The 26,769-nt window shown below is 34.3% G+C and overlaps 1 protein-coding gene across 3 annotated transcripts in view; it reads right to left on the bottom strand.

Annotated features, from left to right (window-relative positions):
• The window catches only part of CNTN5 (contactin 5), a 1,407,026-nt gene that overhangs the window by 810,487 nt on the left and 569,770 nt on the right, over nt 1-26,769 (bottom strand). For all 3 annotated transcript variants that reach the window (XM_040489700.1, XM_040489698.1, XM_040489699.1), the window contains one exon: nt 23,210-23,338. In XM_040489700.1, the coding sequence (XP_040345634.1) occupies nt 23,210-23,264 (55 nt within the window). In that variant the 5' untranslated portion in view covers nt 23,265-23,338. The remainder of the gene's footprint in view (nt 1-23,209; nt 23,339-26,769) is intronic.

Raw genomic sequence — 26,769 nt, 5'->3', positions numbered from 1 at the left:
CCAAATACAAAATCTAACAGCACACCTAAAGGAAATAGAAGCAGAAATGCAAAGGCAGCCTTAACCCAGCAGAAGAGAAATAATAAAGATCAGAGCAGAAATAAACAATATAGAATCTAAAAAACTGTAGAGCAGATCAACGAAACCAAGAATTGGTTTTTTGAAAAAATAAACAAAATTGCTAAACAAAAAAGCCTTCTCACGAAGAAAAGGGAGATTACCCAAATAGATAAAATCATGAATGAAAATGGAATTATTACAACTAATCCCTCAGAGATACAAGCAATCATCAGGGATTACTATGAAAAATTATATGCCAACAAACTGGACAACCTGGAAGAAATGGACAAATTCCTAAACACCCACACGCTTCCAAAACTCAATCAGGAGGAAATAGAAAGCTTGAACAGACCTATAACCAGCGAAGAAATGGAATCGGTTATCAAAAATCTCCCAACAAATAAGAGTCCACGGCCAGATGGCTTCCCACGGGAGTTCTACCAGACGTTTAAAGCAGAGATAATACCTATCCTTCTCAAGCTATTCCAAAAAATAGAAAGGGAAGGAAAACTTCCAGACTCATTCTATGAAGACAGTGTTACTTTGATTCCTAAACCAGACAGAGACCCAGTAAAAAAAAAGAGAACTACAGGCCAATATTCCTGATGAATATGGATGCAAAAATTCTCAATAAGATACTGGCAAATTGAATTCAACAGCATATAAAAAGAATTATTCACCATGATCAAGTGGGATTCATTCCTGGGATGCAGGGCTGATTCAACGTTCACAAATCAATCAATGTGATACATCACATTAATAAAAGATAAGAACCATATGATCCTGTCATTCGATGTAGAAAAGGCATTTGACAAAATTCAGTACCTTTTCTTAATAAAAACCCTCGAGAAAGTTGGGATAGAAGAAACATACTTAAAGATCACAAAAGCCCTTTATGAAAAGCCCACAGCTAACATCATCCTCAATGGGGAAAAACTGAGAGCTTTTCCCCTGAGATCAGAACACGACAGGGATGCCCACTCTCACCGCTGTTGTTTAACATAGTGTTGAGGGGCGCCTGGGTGGCTCAGTCGGTTAAACATCTGACTTCAGCTCAGGTCACGATCTCGCAGTCCGTGAGTTCGAGCCCTGCGTCTGGCTCTGGGCTGATGGCTCAGAGCCTGGAGCCTGTTTCTGATTCTGTGTCTCCCTCTCTCTCTGCCCCTCCCCCATTCATGCTCTGTCTCTCTCGTCTCAAAAATAAACATTAAAAAAAATAACATAGTGTTGGAAGTTCTAGCATCAGCAATCAGACAACAAAAGGAAATCAAAGGCATCAAAATTGGCAAAGATGAAGTTAAGCTTTCACTTTTTGCAGATGACATGATATTATACATGGAAAATCTGATAGACTCCACCAAAAGTCTGCTAGAAGTGATACATGAATTTAGCAAAGTTGCAGGATACAAAATCAATGTACAGAAATCAGTTGCATTCTTATACAGTAATGATGAAGCCACAGAAAAACAAATAAAGAAACTGATCCCTTTCACAATTGCACCAAGAAGCATAAAATACCTAGGAATAAATCTAACCAAAGATGTAAAAGATGTGTATGCTGAAAACTACAGAAAGCTTATGAAGGAAATTGAAGAAGATATAAAGAAATGGAAAAACATTCTATGCTCATGGGTTGGAAGAATAAATATTGTCAAAATGTCAATACTACCCAAAGCTATCTACACATTCAATGCAATCCCAGTCAAAATTGCACCAGCATTCTTCTCAAAACTAGAACAAGCAATCCTAAAATTCATATGGAACCACAAAAGGCCCCAAATAGCCAAAGGAATTTTGAAGAAGAACACCAATGCAGGAGGCATCACAATCCCAGACTTTAGCCTCTACTACAAAGCTGCAATCATCAAGACAGCATGGTATTGGCACAAAAACAGACACATAGACCAATGGAAGAGAATAGAAACCCCAGAACTAGACCCACAAATGTATGGCCAACTCATCTTTGACAAAGCAGGAAAGAATATCCAATGGAAAAAAGACAGTCTCTTTAAGAAATGGTGCTGGGAGAACTGGACAGCAACATGCAGAAGATTGAAACTAGACCACTTTCTCACACCATTCACAAAAATAAACTCAAAATGGATAAAGGACCTGAATGTGAGACAGGAAACCATGAAAATCCTAGAGGAGAAAGCAGGAAAAGACCTCTCTGACCTCAGCCGTAGCAATTTATTACTTGACACATCCCCAAAGGCAAGGAAATTAAAACAAAAATGAACTACTGGGATCTTATGAAGATAAAAAGCTTCTGCACAGCAAAGGAAACAACCAACAAAACTAAAAGGCAACCAACGGAATGGGAAAAGATATTTGCAAATGACATATTGGACAAAGGGCTAGTATCCAAAACCTATAAAGAGCTCACCAAACTTCACACCCAAAAAACAAATAACCCAGTGAAAAAATGGGCAGAAAATATGAATAGACACTTCTCTAAAGAAGACATCTAGATGGCCAACAGGCACATGAAAAGATGCTCAATGTCGCTCCTCATCAGGGAAATACAAATCAAAACCACACTCAGATATCACCTCATGCCAGTCAGAGTGGCCAAAATGAACAAATCAGGAGACTATAGATGCTGGTGAGGATGTGGAAAAACGGGAACCCTCTTGCACTGTTGGTGGGAATGCAAATTGGTGCAGCCACTCTGGAAAGCAGTGTGGAGGTTCCTCAGAAAATTAAAAATAGACCTACCCTATGACCCAGCAGTAGCACTGCTAGGAATTTACCCAAGGGATACAGGAGTACTGATGCATAGGGGTACTTGTACCCCAATGTTCATAGCAGCACTCTGAACAATAGCCAAATTATGGAAAGAACCTAAATGTCCATCAACCGATGAATGGATAAAGAAATTGTGGTTTATATACACAATGGAGTACTACGTGGCAATGAGAAAGAATGCAATATGGCCCTTTGTAGCAACATGGATGGAACTGGAAAGTGTGATGCTAAGTGAAATAAGCCATACAGAGAGAGACGGATACCATATGTTTTCATTCTTATGTGGATCCTGAGAAACTTAACAGAAACCCATGGGGGAGGGGAAGAAAAAAAAAAAAGAGGTTAGAGTGGGAGAGAGCGAAAGCATAAGAAACTCTTAAAAACTGAGAACAAACTGAGGGTTGATGGGGGGTGGGAGGGAGGGGAGGATGGGTGATGAGTATTGAGGAGGGAATCTTTTGGGATGAGCACTGGGTGTTGTATGGAAACCAATTTGACAATAAACTTCATATATTGAAAACAAAAAACAAAAACAAAGGGTGGAAATTTCACATTCTGCCTCCACCACCTGCCATGCACAATGTCTCTGAGACCTCATTAGGGGTTTAATGTCTCTTTATTACATCATGCCTTAAGGTTCTACTTCCCCCCAAATTCCTAATTTCACCCAGTAATATTTTCTTTTCCTTTACTTAATCCTAAAATAACAAAAACATGGACCAAGATAATTTTTCCTTGACTTCTACAAAATACCATTTACATAGAGTGATTTTATATGGTATATGTTTTCTTTTATTTTTTTAATTTTAATTCCAGTTAGTTAACATACTGTGTTATATTAGTTTCAGGTGTACAATATAGTAATTCAACTCTTTGTTACATCACCCTGTGCTCATCACAAAGTGCACTCTTTAATCCCCATCACATATTTAACCTTTCCCTCACCCCATCCTCTTATGGTATACAATCTTAAACCATAGATTTTGGACTGAAAGCGGGCAAAAGATAGAAGTCTTGGGACTTTCTCACTGGCCAAGTACTTTCCTTACATTCTAGTTCTCTTCCTTTATTCCTCCTCTCTGCTTCTTCCTTCCTTAAATTGGCTACAAGACAAAAAACGACTTCTACCTTACTAAACAGAACCATTCTATTCTTTCTGTGTCTCACATTTACCCATTTTGTTAAGAGAAATTTCAACTACCAGTTTCTAAACAGATCCTTTTTTTTAATTCCATCTACAGTTTACCTTTCACAAAATAATTATTTTACCTGCAAATGGCTTCCAACTTGAGAACATACACCCTCTCCCCCACACAGTTTTTACATTTTCTCAGTGGTATTTCAAAAGAGATGAAGCATATCATCTACTGGAACTACACATATGATTACCCTGAACTAGTGTTAGAGGAATAACATCAGGAGAATTATCCATACCACAAAAGTTCTCTATGGGGCGCCTGGGTGGCACAGTCGGTTAAGCGTCCGACTTCAGCCAGGTCACGATCTCGCGGTCCGTGAGTTCGAGCCCCGCATCGGGCTCTGGGCTGATGGCTCAGAGCCTGGAGCCTGTTTCGGATTCTGTGTCTCCCTCTCTCTCTGCCCCTCCCCCGTTCATGCTCTGTCTCTCTCTGTCCCAAAAATAAATAAATGTTGAAAAAAAAATTTTAAAAAAATTCTCTAATTCTGAGAAACTATTTCTCAACAGCTAATGTAACCTTCTTGTTTATGATACTACCTAGTTCTCAATATATGGTAATAATTTTATAAATTGTTAAGTTAAACTGATTGAACTTCATTTGTCTAGGTTAATTGAGACTTTTGAAAATTACTATCCTATCGTTGATGATTCTTTGCCTAGGTGATGAAGATATACAATATTCCTGGAGAGACTTATATGGCTAGCACTTTATGTTGCTCTAAATTTGAGTATAATACTTTACTTTTATTTTTTTTCCTAAAATTGTATACTCTGTTAAGCAGATTTGTTTGAGTGGTTCTTCTCTCAAACTTTAAAGAAACTCAGCCAACCTATAGGTAACCATTATTATAAATCATGTACATTTTATAAACCTGTGCTATATGAATAGATATAATGGAGATTCAAAAAATATGTAGGACATAGTCTCTGCCCTCCAGGAGCTTACACTATAGTAGTAATATTAAGAATAAAAATAAATGGGGTGACTGGGTGGCTCAGTCAGTTGAGCATCCCACTTCGGGTTCAGGTCATGATCTCATGATTTGTTAGTTCCAGCCTTGCATTGTCTCTCTGCTGTGACCACAGAGTCCACTTCAGATCCTCTGTCTCCTTCTCTCCCTTCTCCTCCCCCCACTCACTCTTTCTTTCTCAGAAATAAATGAAACATTACAAAATAATAAAATAACTGACATTTTAGTCACTATACTAATTGCTTTATAAGAATTATCTGCATCAATCTATAATAATATGATGAGGCTAAGACTATGGATGTTACAGGCTGCCAATGTGATATAAAGAAAGGTACTAGGGTTGAAACGGATTGACATACTTAAAAGAGAAAATGAATAAACTGCTTTCATTAGAGTAGTTTTTATTTAGAGAAAGATTAAAATATATACTCAGAGAGGTTACTAGGCTTCTTAGAAATTATGTTGAGAAGTTTAAGATTTATCATCTCATAGGGGCGCCTGGGTGGCGCAGTCGGTTAAGCGTCTGACTTCAACCAGGTCACGATCTCACGGTCCGTGAGTTCGAGCCCCGCGTCGGGCTCTGGGCTGATGGCTCAGAGCCTGGAGCCTGTTTCCGATTCTGTGTCTCCCTCTCTCTCTGCCCCTCGCCCGTTCATGCTGTCTCTCTCTGTCCCAAAAATAAATAAACGTTGAAAAAAAAAAAAAAAGATTTATCATCTCACTAATGGTTAACACTAATGTTTATTTTATATCTGACTGAGTTTAAGTGCTTTAAGTGGGTTACTCAGTCAGCAGATTTCATGGGTTGAAAGAACAAAATATTGATGGCACAGAAACCAGATAGAAATTAGCAGACTAGATGATTTGGGGCTGGACAGACTTAAGCAAGTAGAAATAGAAAGGATGGGATGAATTATGTGAGATATAATAAGAAAACTAACTTGATATATGACTATTTTCAGAGGGAGGAGGTTGAGAAGAAAGGAAATGATGAAGAATTTATTTTATAGCCACATCTTGCTTTGTCACTGTCATTCATTTGCTTAAGCTTGGAAATCTTAATTTCTAATAATTTACTTAATATATTATTGATACACATAGGATAAGGTCTAAATTATTTATCATGGATTATAAGGTTCTTCAGATATGACCTTCATGACCTTACAAATGATTATTTCGCCAGACTTTACTGCTCTCATTTCAAAGAACAGATATATTTGAGTGTCTGTCATGCATTAAGCTTTATAGCAGAGTTGTTCTCAAACCTTTGCCCTTAGTACTGAATTACAATTTGAAAAAATATTCAGGTTCCCATCTCCCCACCCCACCAACCTCCCCTCTGGTAACCAACAATTTGTTCACTATAGTTAAGAGTCTGATTCTTGGTTTGTCTCTATCTCTTTCTTCCTCCTTTGCTTGTTTGTTTTGTTTCTTTAGGTGAATTATATTATCTACCTTTTTACTATATTAGATAACAAAATTGCAAAATTAAGTACATACATATGTATTAATTTATTTTAAACAACTATAATAAACCCACAATAAATTTTGTTATTGGAAAGAAATACTATCAGTTATTTTCCTTGAAATGGCAGACTTACTTAATTCGTTTATAACAAATTATCTGCTTAAGTATACAACCTTGAATAACAGTTGGTCTTTCATTGTTTCTTTCAAGTAAAAACAGTGCTCCATGAAAAAAAAAATGGGTGGCTAATTTGCCTTACAATTCAAGGGTCTTATTTAATAAAATTAAGATCTTTTATGGTTTAATCAAGGGGATTATTGAGTGAGACTAGATTCTAAATTTTATTTAATATTGTTTGGTGCCACTGCCTCAGTTGAGCCATGGCTGTAGAAAACAGTTAGCCACCACTGTTTTTGCTCCATTAGCAAAAATATCAAGGTAGTAAAAAGTCCCACAATATGTTTATATTATAATGTAAATAGTTTTGATTTTATGGACTACCCTGAGGTATCTGTAAGTTCCTGAAGTCTGCAGCCCATATTTTGAGGAGTTCTATACCAGAATAAAATAATAACCAAAGCCAGTGTGACTGAAGCATGGCAATCTATAGGTAAAGCAGTAAAATTCTTTTTCAGGTTGGAGAATATTAAGGCAATTTAGTACTGAATGTTCATAATCTGGTAACACACTATATAGTTTTCCCAAAGCATTTTACAGTGTTGAAAATTTTAAACATTTAATTTGAAAGTTAAGAGTTGCAAATTAAAACAAAAGTATTAGTTTGAGAAACTTGGTGTACAAATCTTGGAATAGAAATCATATCTTTCTTATTAATACCTTTAATTTTTTTCATTCTTATTCATTATTGAGAGACAGAGAAAGAGCTTGAGCACAGGAGGGGCCGAGAGAGGGGGAGACAAAGAATCCAAAGCAGGCTTCAGGCTCTGAGCTGTCAGCACAGAGCCTGACACAGGGCTCAAACTCACAAACTGCAAGATCATGACCTGGGCTGAAGTAGAATGCTTAACCGACTGAGCCACCCAGGCACCCCATCTTATTAATACCTTTAACACTAATAAATAATTCTCTGACCTATTTCACCAAATTAGTTTTGTTTTAATGACTACAATTCATAGCCAAAAATAAATAAACACAATGGAAATATTTGGAAATAATTCATCACTATAAAAGTCTTCAAGAATGCAGAATCATCTTTAAATATTTTATTTTTTATATGAAACATTTTATTTTAACTCCAGTATAGTTAACACATAGTGCTATATTAGTTTCAGGTGTACAATATAGTGATTCAACATAATAGATTCTAGACACCACTCAGTACTTATCACCATAAGTATACTCTTTAATTCCCATCATCTATTTCATCCATCCCCACCTACCTCCCCTCGTAACTATCAGTTTGTTCTCTATAGTTAAGAATGTAATGCTTGGTTTCTCTCTCTCTTTTTTTCCCTTTTCTTGTTTGCTTTGTTTCTTAACTTCCACATGAGTGAAATCATATAGTATTTGTCTTTCTCTTACTGACATTTCACTTAGCATTATACTCTCTAGCTCCATCCATATTGTTGCAAATGGCAAGATTTCATTCTTTGTATTGATGAATTATATTACAGTGTACACACACACACACACATTAAAATTCCAGACTTTAAATTCCACTTGTTGTAAGTGCTCATGAAATTTGGCCCCTCTCACTTTTAAGCCAAATATTATCTGGATTTTTTTTCCCTGTGTAGGAGCCCCTGGTGTGACAGTCAGTTTCTTACCCTTTTTTGCACCTCCAGCTTCTTCCCGACTATGGACAGCCATGATCTGTTTCACCCCAAATGGTGTCTTCACCTTTCCCACCTTCTGCTATAAGGCCTCTTCTCTACCTTTAGTTGTGTGTTTTTCTGCCTGTCTTCTGCTCATTTTCTGGGTTATTTATGCTGATGGGTTATTTAGTTGCATCCATCAAATGACGTGAGTTTAGGGTCCTCTTTCCTTCCCCTAATCTACATCTTTCCCCTAATCTCCATCTTTAAATATTTTAGAAGGTACAATTGATGGACTGCCCAAACTTGTTTTGAATATATATGTCTATAGTAATTATCATGTGATCTTTTCATGGGCTATTTTGTTCTATTTTATTTATCACATTGAGAGTAGATTTTTCCGTGTTCTGTGTTATCTGCCACTCACATTTTATTAAGTGAAAATCAAAATATCTGTAAGAAACTACTATACTGACATAAGGTACAGCAAAATGGTTAGTAGAAACATACATATCATAACTTCTGCACATTAATCCATTACAAAGATCTATTCTTTTTCTGGATTCCATGCTTTCTCCAAAATTAAGATTAATCATTTGCAGATACACAAGTTGTATACTCTCAATTTATTTTCCTAAATGTGAAGAGTCCATTTAGAGCATGCAGTTATGGAATATGAGTGCTTGACAGAAAGGGAGGGGAACTGAGCAAGAATCTTTGTAATGTTAAAAATATAAGTAGGCAGAGCTAGAACTGTCTGTGCAATATGCCAGTGCATTTCTCTCTATTTTAATCCTCTTTTCTTTTCTTATTCAAACACAGTCAATACCTCACCATCCACTTAATCCTTGTCTTTTCTTTGAAGTTTTGGCATGAATTATTTAATAAATGTGCTAGAAGAGAGTCCAAAAAATTTTCTCTGTTGAAACTAAGATTAATGTAAGGTATGTTATATACAATAGAGACTCCTGGGAATTTTTTCTCCATCGATGTAGCTCAAGATTTGTTAATCAGTCCAAATAGCTATCATTTCTGTGAATGAACACTGTGTGGGCTTGTGTTTCTGTCTCGTTTATTCACCCCATCTAGTACAGGACAGTTCCTGACTCAGAGGGGCATTCAATACATTTTCATTAAAAGAAAAACACCAACAAAAGGCTACCAGGAGATTTATATGTCAATAAGGAGAGGTCATCCAAGCACATGTAATAAGTTAATGATAGACACTGAAAAGTTTTATTTTTCTCCAATTACTACCTTTATTTTTTTTTTTCAACGTTTTTATTTATTTTTGGGACAGAGAGAGACAGAGCATGAATGGGGCAGGGGCAGAGAGAAAGGGAGACACAGAATCGGAAACAGGCTCCAGGCTCTGAGCCATCAGCCCAGAGCCCGACGCGGGGCTCGAACTCACCGACCGCGAGATCGTGACCTGGCTGAAGTCGGAGGCTTAACCGACTGCGCCACCCAGGCGCCCCGATCCAATTACTACCTTTAAATATCTCCTGCCAGATTTCCCTTCTCCTGTCCTAGATGACATTCTCAGTAGGCCTCCAGCTTTCTGTACACTGCAAGTTATTAGAACAAGGTTTTTTTTGTTTTTTTTTTTTTTTTGGTAACTGTGATTGCTTTTTAGGATAGTAATACATATCCAGCCTTGCCAAGACCAAAACTTCTATCAGTCATTCTTCTTTTCCTTAGATTGGGTTTATACTATGCTAGGAAACCTGTGGTAGGAGAAAAGGGGCATTTCTTTTCTCCTCTTCCTATTCTTGATGAATCTTGTAGGTGCTGCTGGAAAGATAAAGGCCAAAAGTCTTAGTAGACCTAGTTGACTGGCAATGTTGTAATTTGGCAAGACTATCTGCATAGCAGACTAGCTCAAATGTTGATTCTCTAGTGGGTAACACATGATGGTTATTTGGAGGCTCCTTATAATCCATCATGCTACCCAGTTTCTACCCTCTGATTGATAGATCATGTTATATTCCTCTCCCAGTTCTAGCCCTTAGGAGTCTACCCTCCTTTTTTCCCCCTTGGGCTTATTTCCTTCTGTTAAGTAGCTTTGGCTAGAATCCATCAAGATGGCTCAAGCCTGGCTACTTCTTCAGGATTAACTTCTGTTCCCATATGAACCTTTGCTCTTACAAATGCTGGGATTTAGTGTATTCTCTATGATCTTGTAATGTCATTTGGTCATCAAGGATAACACTTATCTACCTCATGACTTCAGTTTCCCCTGAGGGTTGGGAAATAAAAGCTCAGTTTGCTTCCATGAGCTTTATATAGTTTGATGACTGACTGACTGACTTATGTATGTTTGTATGTATGTATGTATTATTTATTTATTTATTTATTTATTATTTATTTATAATTCTCTTGACTTTCTTTGAATTTCTAATTATTCAATTATTTACGCTGGACCATATTCAACATTTTAAAAATTTAATTTAATTTAAATTCCAGTAGAGTTAACATACATTGACATTTTTTAGTAAATAACACATGGACATGTGTAGTATCATTGCTTCAGATATGAGGATGTTTAGTATTTATTGTTCTCAACTTTAAGGCTTTAGTAAAAGTTCTTAGACAATTGGAAAACTGTTAGAATATGGAAGAAAATTTAAAATAATATAGTCTAAGCCACTGTGTTACAGAGAAGATGATAACTTATCCACAGTCCCAAAATCTGTTGCAAAGTTGAATTTAGTATATAGACCTCCAATTTCTATGCTATTTTCCCCCAAATATGCTAGTTTTCTTTCTGAAAGGAATCATTTCTGGAAGCTTATTAGGATAGTTATACTTAAAATTATATTAGTATAGTTAAAACAATGCTCTGATCAGATAGAATAAATTTGCAGAAAGGAATTATCTGAATTCATGAAAAGGCCATTTTATATAATTATAGAACTGATCATCTATTTTATTACTTTAAACAATAAATTTATTTTGATGGAATCCAAAGCATATTAGGTTCTTGCCAATTTATGCTCAATAATGAAAAAAAGGTTCCAGTGTATTAATTTTTCTCCCTAATCCATTGGATTACATTTGATGATAACAATCGTTTGTTTCTTAAATTCAATATTCCATCATATTTTGTCATCTTTAATTTCAAACTAATCTATTTTTTTGTCTCTATTTCTACTGATGGCTCTACTCTTCTCTCACATGCTTGTTTTACTCTCTCCTCTCTTATCCTTTTTATCAAATAAGTGTCAACTCCACTATATGTATCTACATATTGTTTTTAACCTCTCACCCATTCTTTCCATTTTCAGCTCTTCCACCTATAACTATTCACTTATTTATAACTTATTTATAACTTTCTCTTATTTAGTAATCCTCTATTATTAAACATCTTTTGTTATTAAAATATGATAAAAATAAAATAGAAAATGCATAACTATTTCTTAAAGTCTAACTTACAGAATCATAGATCTAAGAATTGGAAAAACATTTATATCATCTGATTGATCAAGCTCTTTGATGCTAATATTATCTTCACATAATGGTCATTTAGTTCATGCTTGAATTGTATAGAGAACAGACAGACTTTCTTGAGATAGAGTTAATACTCCCACTGAGCAACTCTGACTTCTTAGAATGATCTTTTTCTAAAATTAATTCTACCTCTCGCTTTTCTGTATTTTGACTGATTTGTCCCTTTGGATATTTTAGAATAAGTCTAAGCTGCTTGTATATGACAAACTTTCAACTATTTAAAGATAACAGTTTTATTTAGTATTAAGCTTAGGAATTCTGACTTTTGAGCCAGGATTCCTGCCTATTTGCCATGTGATAATACTTTTTTGCTATGGGAAATAATATGCTTTTGTATCTCACTAAGAGATCAGGACACTGAAAATGATATTTCTATATGATAGTTAAGAAAAAAAGGTTATTTTTTCAAAGTCTTTATATCTTGTTTTATTCCATGAACAATTATATTTGCTTGTTATTAGACAATACACAAAAGCCACATCTTAATGTTACAAATAAAGACAGTCTGCAATTGAAAGTCACTACTGTTAATCTGAAGTTAAGAGAGGCAGGTCAAATCACTCTATTACATATGAGCAGAATGTATGCCCAGAGTTCAACTACAAAAACTCTTTTTGCCTGACCCCCTAAGACATTTGTATATTGGAGTTCCCTGAATACTTTACTCATTGGCTTATAAAAAGCAACAATTAATTGATTCAAGGAAGACCTTGCAAGAAGGTCTCCCCTGAATCTTCTATCAATACTTCCTTAAACATCAGCTCTAATATTTAATTTAGTTCTGATTCCTTAAGTTCCTTTGATCATTTCCATAATAATATGGTTTCAAGTTTTTCCTCATCATTTTGCTTTTCCTCCATTAAATGCATTGTTGTTTATCTATGTTTCCATTGTATGATTGAGCCCAGAACTGAACATAATAATCACAATCATTGTTAGCATGATAGATGCAAAGTAACCTCTTGTTTGTTCTTGACATTGTTAATACAGCTGAAGATAATATTAGGGTTTTGTTTTTGTTTTTGGTAAGCACATACCAGTGCTGACTCACAATCAAATCAATAATTAGCTGTTGATACCTGTTGCCATCTTCTCTCTTGCAGACTTTTGACATAGCAACCTGATTACATTCTTGCCTAAACTCTATAATCTATTCTTCATAAAGCATCTAGCATGATCTTTTAACAGGTTATCAAGTTACATCTCTACTTAAAACATGATCTGGTCATTGCCTATCTATTAATTTCACTCCTTATGACTCTTCTTGTCATACATTCTCTTTATCCATAGATTCTTCCATCTTTTTCTATATTGGTACTTCCTCAATCACAGCAAGTGTTTCCTCCTGAGGGTTTTGACATTTGCCTTCCTCTGCCACTGACACTTTCAGGAATTTACATGGCTTGCCTTTGTACACTCATTAGATGTTTCCTTAGAGACCTATTCAGCGTGATATTTTTGCCATCTTATGCAAAGAAACATCTTGGAACCCCATCACCATATACATCACTTACTATGTCTTTACTTAATTTATTTGTGGGAATTATCTGTGCAGACCTTGTACTATTTTTTCTTACTAAATTGTCTCTTTTTTTCCTAGACTGTGAGTTCCTCAAAGATGCAGAATCTGTCTGTTTTGTTCACTGCTGTATTCTTAGTTACTAGCAAAATATATAATAAGCACTAAATTAATATTTGTTAAATTAGCAGACAGCAAATGATTTGAGCTAAAAGATACTTGAAATTTATTAGGCCACTAGGACCAGGAATGAGAATATTTTTGTCTAAATTCCTTTTAGCTCTGTAATCTCCATCCCTATCACAAAACATCTTTGACAAATTACTTATGCCATACCCACTTGGAACTTTTTAGCCACAGCTATGATATCTTTATGGAGATGGACTTATAAATGAAACAAATATTCCATCTTGGGTTCTGCTGAATCCCTTAAACAAACCATCAACCAAACAAACAAAAATCAACCCATTCCTACAGGATTATGGAACCAGGGGCCAGGTTGAAATAGTTCTTGTTTAGTTTAGGCATTAAACAAAAATAGCTCTAGGCTAGCAGAGGCATTATCAGCTAGTGCATCTCTCTGAATTATTACAGAAGAGCAAGTAGACAGGCATATATGGTGTTCTCTTGGAGACCTTTAGAAAGTCTTGAAACAAAATCTGCCAGACATACATGCTGAGTGAAAATATGTGGTATGATACTTCAGAGACCTGATCGAGGACATTAGTGATTCAAAGATCTTACTTTTTTAGCTTTCTTTCTCTCTCTCTCTCTCTCTCTCTCTCTCTCTCTCTCTCTCTCATCTCTTTCTTTTCTTTTCTTTTTTTTCAACGTTTATTTATTTTTGGGACAGAGAGAGACAGAGCATGAACGGGGGAGGGGCAGAGAGAGAGGGAGACACAGAATCGGAAACAGGCTCCAGGCTCTGAGCCATCAGCCCAGAGCCTGACGCGGGGCTCGAACCCACGGACCGCGAGATCGTGACCTGGCTGAAGTCGGACGCTTAACCGACTGCGCCACCCAGGCGCCCCTCATCTCTTTCTTTTTCATTTTTAACTGCTACTTTCACAATCTCCTGAATTAACCTAAGTTCTTTAACTCAGAACTTCAAGGATGCCAAAAAAAAAAAAAAAAAAAAAATCCTCAGTTTAGTTCACGGTATTAAAAGATGTTTCAATGATCTGATTAGAAAATCCAAAATTAGTCTTTATGGATGTTTTCTGACCAGAAATTGTTATAATCAAAAGCACAGATTATGCCTGTCTTCATAGAAGAAAATAATCAAACAAGTAAGTAATAATTTCTTTTCATTTATTTAAAAGTAAATACCTATTGGGGCACCTGGATGGTGCAGTTATTAAGTGTCTGACTTTGGCTCAGATCATAATCTCATGGTTCATGAGTTTGAGCTCCACATGAGGCTGTGTGCTGACAGCTCAGAGCCCCTGGAGCCTGCTTCAGATTCTGTGTCTCCCTCTCTCTGTCCCTCCCCTGCTAATGCTCTGTCTCTCAAAAATGAATAAATGTTAATATATATACCTATCTTTATAGAAATTATTGTCTTAAGTCTTGTATAAGAAACATCAAACAAAGCACACATTGCCTCTGTTTTTATAGAGCAGATAGTCCTGTATTTTTTATGTAAGCATCTAAAAATTATAACTGCAAAATATTCAAGTACTAAGAAAGGAAAGATCATCAGTTAAAACTGTATTTATCCCTGATCTGGGCCATTTAGATGGTTCCACCACGGTCTAAATCCACAGGGAGGGTAAGGTCATCCTGTAAGCATTGTAACACCATTATAAACACATCATAAGATAACTAAGTTCCCTGTCAAATTTCTGTCTTAAAGCTACAATGAGAATCAGAATGGAAAGCATTTTTTTTAAATGCTAGAAAAAAAATATTGTAGTTGACACCTGAATCAAATAAAAATCACCAAATATAGAAATCGACAGTTTCAAGAAATATGTAGTTGGCTTGACTGATTTTTAGCAAAGTAACATTTTCCAGAAGAGCTAAAATAAACTTAACCCTCTTTATTCTTACAAAATAGGATTTATTTTACACATGATATATTTTAAATATTTGGGTCCTGATAAGCCTATAAATTTTACTTAAATTCAAGTAAAACAGGACTTTTTTCCTGTATTTCTCTGCATGTCAGCTGTGGCCAGCTTGTTTGGGTTCTCCAGAAAGTAACTGTCTCTACATTTTATAGGCAGAATAGACCTGTATTGAATTAATGAGATGTAGAAAAAGTAGCTGTTTTCTTGCTGACAAACTATTCAAATTACTACATAGGAGCAGCTACTCAGAAGTTCATGATAAGCAATAAAATAATCTTCACCATAAACAGATATATTTTGTTGTTTTATTACTATAATAGAAATTTATCCTTGCTTAACAAATGATATTGTGAACATTTGTTAACAAGTTCTTGTGGACACTTGATAAAGTATGGATTTTATGAGAATTATTTTATAATAACAAAAAAAAACTAATGTGCATGATTAATTTTTATCAGCAAAGATTTATCATTATTGGAAATGATAATCTCAGTGAGTCAGTCCAGTTGAAAAAGCATGAGATAACTTTCATGGCACTTTCTTGATTATAAAACACTTTGATATGTTTTGCTTATTCCTTAGCCAACAGTCAGTGGAAAATATTTTAAATATTTTTTTAGTATAAGAGAAACAACATTTAGATGAGCTAATAAATCAGTTAATTTTGTCTTTGCTTTCCAAAACACTGAGAAAACATATTTACTCTCATTTCTCTGGGATGTTGAATCTGGCTCTCTTCAGGTGATGGTTTCCTTTTTATATCACTCTAGAATTTGTTGACAAGTATAGTTACCTTTAAACTTTTCTTTGCCTTTAAGATAAAAATAAATAAAACTAAATTCATGTACACTTCTCCGTCTGCCCCCACCTCCACTGACAAGAGGAAATTAAATTGTCTTCTGATTAATTACATGTCTAATATCACCAGTGCACAGCTGATAAGAGTCAACTTGTTTTTTTGCACTGAGGTAGCCTCTATTATCATCATGACTTCCTGGGGGACCAATACAATGTGCACATATATAATTTCAAAATGATCACAGAGGAGCCATAATCCATTTCTCTTTCTCAACTGCAGCAGGCCAGTCAGACTTAATACTATCAGGGCTTGTTTTGTGTAGCACTTCTCTTTTCATTTTCTTTTATAGTTCTTAGGAAGCACTGGCTGTCAGTGACAAAGTTCTGTGCTATTTACCCCACTGCTGCCAAGAAGAAGGAGAGTATTTGTATAAGCTTATCAATGACAGGCATTCTCTGTTCAGTAGTATATCATCTTCTTGGCAGAAGGAACAAACTGTCACCTGTCCAATAAAATGAATTTAACCCAACGAAGCAGAATGAGGTGAAAATGGAGAAGAAAATGTATTTTGGGGGTTGTTTTTAAAGCAGTACAGCTTACATCAGAAGCATCTGAAAGTAATTCAGGAGAAAGTAACTAGATGTACTTAGGTAGGAAGAAATTCAGGGTAACTCTGAGAATTGAATTTCCTTTGCTGACAGCGTATAGCCTGCTTGGGATTCTCTCTCTGTCTCTGTCTCTCTCTCTCTCTCTGCCTCTCTATCTCCCTCTCTCTCTCTCTCTCAAAATAAATAAAGAAAGTCTTAAAAAAAAAAAAAAGCTCAGCTTGAAGTTAGGTCACAGTGCTCTCAATGTCACTGTATCTGAAATAAAGATACAAAGAAATCTTGCATCTTCTTTATTGTTAACTAAAACAAAATTATTATTTGCATATAAAATACTTATAGATATAAATAAATATGTAGTAGAGTTCAAAAGTGCACATGGGTATTTCTTATTACTGTATGCACACTTAAGCCACTTTGTTGAGGTATGATTGATATACAAAAGGTGTACATATTTAATGTATACAACTTGATGAGTTTGGAATAAGTATACATCTGTGAAACTATCACCACAATCTATGCCACAAACATATCCATCATCTCCAATTGTTTTTTCCTGCCCTTTTTATTTTATTATTATTTATTTTATTTTATTTTATTTTATTTTATTTTATTTTATTTTATGTTGTGTAAGAACACTTAAGATTTACCCTCTTGACAAATTTTTAAGTATGCCTCTTATATAAAGAATCTATAAATAATCTAAAGTAGTCAAACTCATAAAGGCAGAGAGTAGAATGGTGGGTGCCAAGGAGCTCGGACAGAGGAAGGAACAAGAAGGTATTATTCAAAGGGTACAATGTTTCACTTACGCAAAATGTGTAAGTCCTAGAGATCTACTGTGTAGCATACTGCTTATAGTTAATAAGACTGCCTTGCATATTTTTACAGTGTGCTTTTGCAAACTACTGTCTTCAAGAGACGGAATCTACTTTTCTGCCCCTTAAATCTTGTCTTGGCCTATGTGATTTGCCATGGTGAATGAGACATGAGACATTAGACATTAGCCAAATGACACAGAGGCTTGAAAAGTATTACAAATTGGGGCATATCCCTTTTATTGCTTCACCTAGCTGAGTAACTGTTTAATAACTTGGGCTAGACTACTAGAAAATCAGAGACATGATCAATCCATTCCCATTGCCTTTGCTAACAGGAGCCAATTACCATCAGTGTAAGGCTAAATACTCTATCCAATTCTACCCTTTCAAACTTCACGGGAATGCAAAGATCAGCTCAACCTGCCAAAACCAGAAGAACCACCAGCGTCACAGTCAGAATTGTGAGAAATAATATGTTTTTTTTTTGCTTGCTTGTTTGTTTGTTTACTACTAAACTTGAGGGTGGTTTACTATGCAGTAACAACTAACCAGTGCAATAGACAATTAACATGTGTATTATGTTCTGTGAATTGAATTTCTTTAAACAGTAGTTTCTCCATGCTTAAAACACACATCTGCAAATGTACAGACACATACACTTTTGAATTTCTATATTTTCAAAGTTATCTTCCATTCTTTCTCTTTCTTTTCTTCAGCTCAACTTCTCAGAAAACAAAATTTACAGTATTTGTCTAATTGTCCTACTCTCCTAACCATTTCTTAACTCACTATTGTAAGATTGATGTTTCCACTACTTTTTACATAAAGTATATACTTATTCAGATTCTTTCAGTTTTTATATAATGTTTTTCTATTGCAGGATCCTATTCAGAGTCACACATTACATTTAGTTTTTGTGTCTCCTTAGTTTCCTCTTCCTTTGACAGTTTCTCCAATATTCCTAGTTTTTGATGACCTTCAAATTTTTGAGGAGTATGGCCAGACATTTCATAAAATGTCTTTCATTTGGGATTTGTCTCATATTTTTCTTATGATTAGACTGGGAATATAGGTTTTAGTGAGGAAAATCACGGAGGTTAGGTGCCATTCTCATCACATCATATCAAGGGTAAATGCTATCTCTGCTGATGCTGACCTTGATCATCGCTGGGTTGAAGAAGGTTTATCACTTTCCTTCACTATCAAGTTACTTTATTTTATCCCCACTTTCCAACTCTGTACTCTTTAGAAACAAGTTACTGTGGACAGCCCACATTTCAAGGAAGGAGTTATATTCCACTTCCTTGAGTAAAAAAGTATTTTATAAACTATTTGATGTTCAATCTACATGGTGAATTTGTCTATTCTTTTGATTAATTACTTATTACATCAATATGGACTTATGGGTAATTATTTTATTCTTTGGGTTATAATTCATGCTTCTTTTTATTCTTGCTCAAATTTTTTTTTTTTCAATTTGGGCCACTGGGAACTCTTTCAGTTGGTTCCCATTGTCCTTTTGACCTACCTTCCTTATTGTGTTTTTGTTTGCTGCTTTGTTTGTTTTAGCACTTCCTTACTTTCTGGTACTACAAGATACTCTAGGCTGGTCAAGTACATTTCCTGCCACAGTCCTAGAGTTAGTCCTTCTGCAAATAATACTGATCTTTTCAATTGGAGAAAAGTATTAGAAATGAAGATCTTGATACTTTGTGTGTTGGTTTCTATTATGGTACTTTGCTTTTAGGCCTTCTCAGATGACAAAACAAGGCATATGTGTATATACCTAACTATGTATACATACATATTCTTAAATACTTTTTATATATAACCATCTGTATCTACATGAAGCTAAACATGGTTCCAACTGACGTCTTCAATCTAATCCATTACCATGTAAATCATTCCATCCTTCTCTTGCTTATCTGCAACCTCTCACTCCAACAGTGAGGAACCTGGATTCCACCATCCACCTTCCATTGACTTAATTGTTCAATTCCATGTATAGTGTTTTTTGAACTGCTAATAATGATATTGTTAACTACAGTATATTACCAAAATACAGGTTTTTTTGTTTTGTTTTGCTTTGTTTTTGCGTTAGTCTTAAAGATTCATTTCCATAGTTACTTAGATCAGTACCTCTGTCCCCCACTCCCCTAAGTGAAGTTACTTCATACATTTGTAGCATAGTTAGTTTGTCACTTTCTGCCTTTAAATCCTGGGATCCTCTAACCGCTTAAATTATTGTTTTCAATTTTGTATACATTAATGTTCTGCCATATAGTTCTATTGGTTTTGATAAATATACAATGATATTTGTCCACCATTACAATATCATATAGAGCAGTTTCATCACCCTAAAAAGTACCTTATGCTTCATTCACTCATTTAGTCATTTCTCTGTCCCAACTTCTGCCAATCAGTAATCTGTACAATCTCTATAGTTTTCCCTTACTAAAAAGGTCTTATAAATGATATCATGCAAAATCTAGCCTGTTCAGACTGGCTTCTTTCAGTTAGCAATATACACATAAGATTCATCCATGTGTTTGCAAGGCTTGATCATTTATTTTTATCACTGAATAGTATTACATTATATGAAATGTACAGTTTGTTTATCCATTCACTTATTGAAGGGCATCTTAGTTGTTTCACATTTTTTATTATTATTAATAAGACTCCTGTAAACTCTTTTTGTGCAGGTATTTTGTACAAGCATACATTTTAAAATCAGTTAGGGACATGCCTAGGAGTCCAATTGTTTGATTATATGGTAAGACTATTTAGCTTTGTAAACACAGCTACATTGTCTTCCAAGGTAGTTGGACCATTTTGTTTTTCTACCAGCAATGAATACATTTACTGTTTCCTGTATCCTCACCAACAATTGATATTGCTTTTACTTCTTGTGTCTCCCTGGATCTTAACCATTTTGATATGTGTGGTGGTATCTCACTGTTGTTTTAATTATCAATCCTTTTTAAATATGACTGTAGACCCTATACAAGTCATAAATCTTCCATTGCTTTCAATAGTCAGTTTTTAAATATAGGGTCGTATAAGAGTTCTATATTTCTCAATGAAACACACCCAAGATTATCTATCCATTAAAAAATTAATAAATAAAGCAAAGAGAGAATACAGTCTTGGACTTCTCTTATTTCTTCCATCAGTTTGCTGGTTCAAATACAGCAATAATATAAAATGTGTTTATCACCCATAGCTGATAATAGAAAGTAATTATACCTTCCTTTTCTATAATAATAATCAAGTTACTATGCCAATAGGTCATTTAATGTGATACTCAAAAACAAATAAAAGCAATATCCAGAGAAAACTAAAGAATAAAATACCAAATAATAAAATAGTGAATAAAATATTGAATGTATTACACAGTAACAAAAGCAAAATAATAATTTGTTAAAATAATTTGTTAAAATAATGTAAAGGTGAGAGAAAGTTTTTGAATGTAATTATCCTTGATAACTGATCCTTAAAGTATCTAATCATTTTTTAAGCAGATATATGCAGTATAGAAGAATTTAGTCTGTTTTAAAAGTAATACACAGGGGCACCTGGGTGGCTCAGTCGGTTGGGCGTCCGACTTCGGCTCAGGTCATGATCTCACGGTTCGTGGGTTCAAGCCCCGCATCAGGCTCTGTGCTGACAGCTCAGAGCCTGGAGCCTGCTTCAGATTCTGTGTCTCCCTCTCTTTCTGACCCTCCCCCATTCATGCTCTGTCTCTCTCTGTCTCAAAAATAAATAAACATTAAAAAAAATTAAAAAAAAGTAATACACATAGATGTTTTACATTAAATGCAGATAATTAAAAATTGAATCTCATGTAAAAATGATAATGTCCTTTGTTTTCAACTTTTTTTGGCATTGTCTGTAATATCTGAATAGTAACTTACCTCCAGACACATCCTTGTTACTCGTATTTTTCAATGTTTTATTCTACTCTATGGAAAAAGCAACACCTTGATTACCCTATGATCTGGAAATCTAGCAATTGTGGACTCCATGTCAGACTGAGTATTTTCATGTTTCCACAACCAGAGTAGAATACCTCATTTGAAGTTATGGTTTATTTGGATTATGTTGTGCCAGTAGAAGAAAAAAAAAAAAAAACTTTTGAGTGATATTACAAACTACCATTCTCCTTCCACCAATCATCATTGTCAAATTAAGAAATAAAAACACTAGACTCCAGTTAAATTTAATTTTGGATAAAATAAAATACTTCATGGAACATAGTAGAACTAAAACATTTATTGTTTATTTAAAATTCAAACTTAACTGTGCTTTCTTTCTTTCATCTTGCAAGCCTATATCTATTCCCTTCAGTTAGTTAGTTCCAGAAGAGATGACATTGAGACAATAAAAGAGAAATAAACTGGATCAGCAGGGAAGATGCTAATACTGCACAGAAAGTACCTAAAATAGAATAAAATATTCGAATGCTCTTTACTTCTTTTTAAAGTAATGATAATATTGATGAGCCTGGGTTTTCATTTAACTCTTAATGCTCCTTTTCATGTTTTCACAGATGTCTCTACCACCATTTTATACAGGGTTAATCCCACCTTTTCTGTCTCTTCTTAAATCACTTTTTTTTCTGTAAGCAGTGGTGTTCAACACATAATAATAATAAACTATTGTTTTGTTGTTTTTGCCGTTAATTACTAGTACTCCAACAAAGAAGAGGCTTTTATATATCTTCCCAAAGCATTCAGATACATTTAAACATAAAACAGACATTTATAACTGAAATAATAAACTTATCTTTGTATATAAAAACATTCTTTTGAATTTCAAACTTTATTAGCATAAATTAAGTTGAGGACTACCTCTTTGGTTTTAAAAGAGGACTCATCCATTATACATAGTTAATATACTGTTGATATATCAGTTATACTGATAATACTTAATAGCACAATATAGCCACCAAGTTCAATTGAATCAAGCTATAAATGTTATGTGTATAAACATTTAAATCCTCACTACAATTTAATTTCTAAACACTTAAAACAAAAACTGTGACATAATTAATTTTTAGCAGTATGATACTATTAATCCAAAGAATATAAACTACTTTTGTAGAATAAAAGATATCACTTTAGGTCTAAGATATAGAACAATAAGATTGATCAAAACAAAGTGAGAGACACTGAGGCAACCAAAAAAATTCAGCGCGCTATAGATAGCTTTAAATGACTGTGTGTGTGTGTGTGTGTGTGTGTGTGTGTGTGTGTGTAATAAATCCAGGATGATTCTGTCTTTATGTGATGAAATTTAGCATTATAAGGAGACATTTTTACAATTACTTGTTATAAATTATATATATATATATATATATATATATATATATATATATAAACAAATCTTCTAAAGGCTAATAATGTTTTAGATTGCAAATGAAAGTCAGTGAGGTGGGATGGATACTAATTTTATTAACATTTATATAGTATTTTTCTAACTACCTTATTATATTGAATTGTACATGACTTCTTGCAATGCTAACAAAGGTTTAAGAATTGTTTTCTCTTTCTTTTGTTGAAAAGTATGAATTCTGATATAAATTTAAATGAATACCTGAGGATATTTTGTAATGAAGACTTTAATATATTTTTATTATTTGATACATACAGCAGGATTCTTACCTGAAAGATACCCGGCTACTGACAGAAACAGAATTAGTTTCCAAGAGGAAGCCATCCTTGGTTACTAGGATATCCTGTGTCCCACCTACTGTGTTTAGCAGCTGTGATGTTTCTTCATTAAAGAATGCCCTGTTGAAATAAATAACAATTTTAAAAAACTAACACAAAAAAAAAGGTAGACAAACACAAACCAACCCAAAAATCTGAGAGTAAAATGACAAACACCTTTTATTGCAAAGGTCAGGTTAATATATATTTGTATTGACAATAATAAAATCTCCATTAAAATTAATAATGCGCAATACAAAAAATTCAGAGAAGTGATAAACTTTCCTTAACACATTTATTTATATTGAATACTCCTCTACAGATAATAAAAACATCAGGTTCTAATGGGGATGATTTTTCCTCACAGGGAATGTATAATAGCTTTATTTAGTAAATTAGACAAATTATTGGAATAGAAAAATTGGGTAGAAAAAACAGTTATATTAATATATATTCCTCTAGTCTAGAACATAACTAATGATCAGTTAGCCAAGTGATTTCACACATTCTGCCTGTAGCTCATCTAAATCTCCACAGGAAAATTTTTTACTTAATTATTAATGTCAACTGCCTTTGTTTATAACTCCTGTGATTATCTGCACTGTGTTATAGTTCCCTCCTTTGAAGAGATATTTCTCTCAGCGTCTTTTACTAGTCAGAATCTAAAGGAAATTTTTTTGTGAATATTTAACATTTTTTGTCTAATGGAATTTTGGTAAGATGACGAGTGTAGCACATTAATATCCTTTGGTTCTATTATTTGTACTGAAAGATAAGATAAAGATTAAAAAAAAACCCATAAAATTCTACCATGAAACTTCCTGCAAGAACTTGACAATTGTACATTAGAAATTCCTATAATAGACAAGTAACTTTTGAATTTTCAGGTGTCAGTTAATGGTGTCCTTCTTAGCCCAAAGTGATTAAATTAAAATAATTGTAATGTAATAATAATTTTTTAATAGCAATTTCTTCTTGTAAACTGGTTCCTTCCTAGAGACTTAACGGTTCAAGTTATCTCTATCTTTTAGAAAACATCTTAAAAATTAGACAAGTATTTCCCCTCTTTAGTTAGGTAATAATTTGATATAGTCATGTCCAAACAGGGAAATCTGTTAGTGAATCCTTTACCTGATTAATGTTAGTCTCATTTCATTTGTATGTTCAAATCTAATTTTTGATACTCTATTTAAATTACATGGTTAGATATCATGAGTGGAGAAGAAAGTTAATAATACCTAATAATAGTTGATTATAGTCATCTACTTAAAAAAATACTTTTCATTTTTTTCATCAGAAACAAAGACAATTTGAAGCACCACAAATGACCTTATCACAATTTTTTACATTTTAAAACACTTTTATTATTTTTATACTGTTTTGGTTTTTTGCCAGAAAGGAAAAGGAGAAAATAAGCACTTGACACACAAACATTAGAGAGACTTAAAGTTGCTAGAACTACAATTATGATTTATGAGAACTGCACATTTGAATCAGTTAATTTTCAATCTGTGTTGAAATGGGCCTTTCTCAGATTATTTCTGAGATATTAATGTAGTTTTATTTCACTTGTTTTAATGAGCTTCTGCTCAGTCCCTGTCTCTCAAACTGGTATTTCCCCTGTATATTTACAGTGTGCTATTATGTTAAACATTCTTCATCAACAAATGCAAATGCTTTCGGAGCACTTAAATGCTGTAAGCTGTGAATGTCAAAGACACACAAGGGCACACACCTACACGTATGCACACATATACATGGATGTCAATCACAGGCTATGAGCCAAATAAGCAAGATACTGTAAGTATATTATTAATATAGAGCTATCAAAAAAGGGATTTATTCATATAATTGGCAGAAGCTGTCAATACAACAGATGGTTCTTCAGTAAAATTTCAAGAACACATTGATCTTAAAAATGAATGAATGGGATAATGCAGGGAGACTAACAATGAGCACATGAATAAATAAATCAGTATCAGAGAGTGATCCATACTATGATGTAATTAACACATCAAGGGACAATGAGGGGATAGAAGGGACTACTTTAGTAGGGGTTCACCGAAGCAATTTCTGATAAGACGACATTTAGGAATTGAGGATGAGTACTCACGTTTTCAACATGCCATTATGGAATAATATATATATATATTATCCAGGTACATTTTTTCAATTCTCAAAAATAGTACACTGGATTTTATTACTAAAAGAAACCATTTCATGTTAAGATTTCTTCAAATAAAAATTGTGTGTGTGTGTGTGTGTGTGTTCATTTTCAAGCATCAATGCTTGTTTAATGAGGCTAAAACACAAAAAAATCATAGATCTTTAAAAATAATTCTTTTAAGACATCTAAAGTATTTGTTTTGCTTTCCCTCTTTTTTTTTTTTATTCTCTCTCTCTCTCTCTTTATTTTTTTTCAACATTTATTTATTTTTTTTGGGACAGAGAGAGACAGAGCATGAACGGGGGAGGGGCAGAGAGAGAGGGAGACACAGAATCGGAAACAGGCTCCAGGCTCTGAGCCATCAGCCCAGAGCCTGACGCGGGGCTCGAACTCACGGACCGCGAGATCGTGACCTGGCTGAAGTCGGACGCTTAACCGACTGCGCCACCCAGGCGCCCCTCTTTATTTTTTTTCAAATAAAAAGTAAAAGAAATCATCTTTAGGTTCTGAAATATATAAACTTTTTTTTTATGGTAAACAAAGAAAAAATCCCAACAGTCTTAATAACATAGATACTAAGAAAATGTTTTTTTTTTCCTTTTCTTTATTGTTTTTAATTCCACTACAGTTAACATACAGTGACATTAGTTTAGGTGTGCAATGTAGTGTACCTTACTCGGTGCTCATCATGGTAAGTGTACTCTTTAATCCTTATCACCTATTTCACCTATCCACCCTCACTTCCTCTCTAGTACCCATCAGTTTGTTCTCTATAGTTAATAGTCTATTTATTGGCTTTTCACTCTTTCTTCCTTTGTTCATTTGTTTCTTAAATTCCACATATGAGTGAAATCATATGGTATCTGCTTTTTCTGGACTGACTTGTTTCACTTAGCACTATACTCTCTAGCTCAATCCATGTTGTAGAAAATGGCAAGATTTCATCTTTTGTATGGCTGAATGATGCCACATTGTATATAAATATCACTTCTGTCTCTATTCATAGATACTTGGGCTGCTTCCATAATTTGGCTATTGTAGTAATACCGTGATAAACATGGTGTTGCATACATCCTTACCAATTAGTATTTCGTATTCTATGGGTAAATACCCAGTACTGTGATTACTGCATCATATGGTAGTTCTATTTTTAACTTTTTAAGGAACCTCCATACTGTCTTCCACAGTGGCTGCACCAGTTTGCATTCCCACCAACAGTGCAAGAGGGTTCCTTTTTCCCATGTCCTTGCCAAGACTTGCTGTTTCTTGCGTGGTTGATTTTAGCCATTCTGACAGGTGTAAGGTTACATCTCATTGTAGTTTGATTTGTATTTCTTTGATGATG

The sequence above is a fragment of the Herpailurus yagouaroundi genome, unplaced genomic scaffold, assembly GCF_014898765.1.
Source record: "Herpailurus yagouaroundi ecotype Mexico unplaced genomic scaffold, PumYag 180, whole genome shotgun sequence".
Lineage (NCBI taxonomy): Eukaryota > Metazoa > Chordata > Mammalia > Carnivora > Felidae > Herpailurus > Herpailurus yagouaroundi.
Note: the sequence above shows the minus strand (reverse complement) of the source record. Positions and strands in the feature narration are given on the sequence as shown.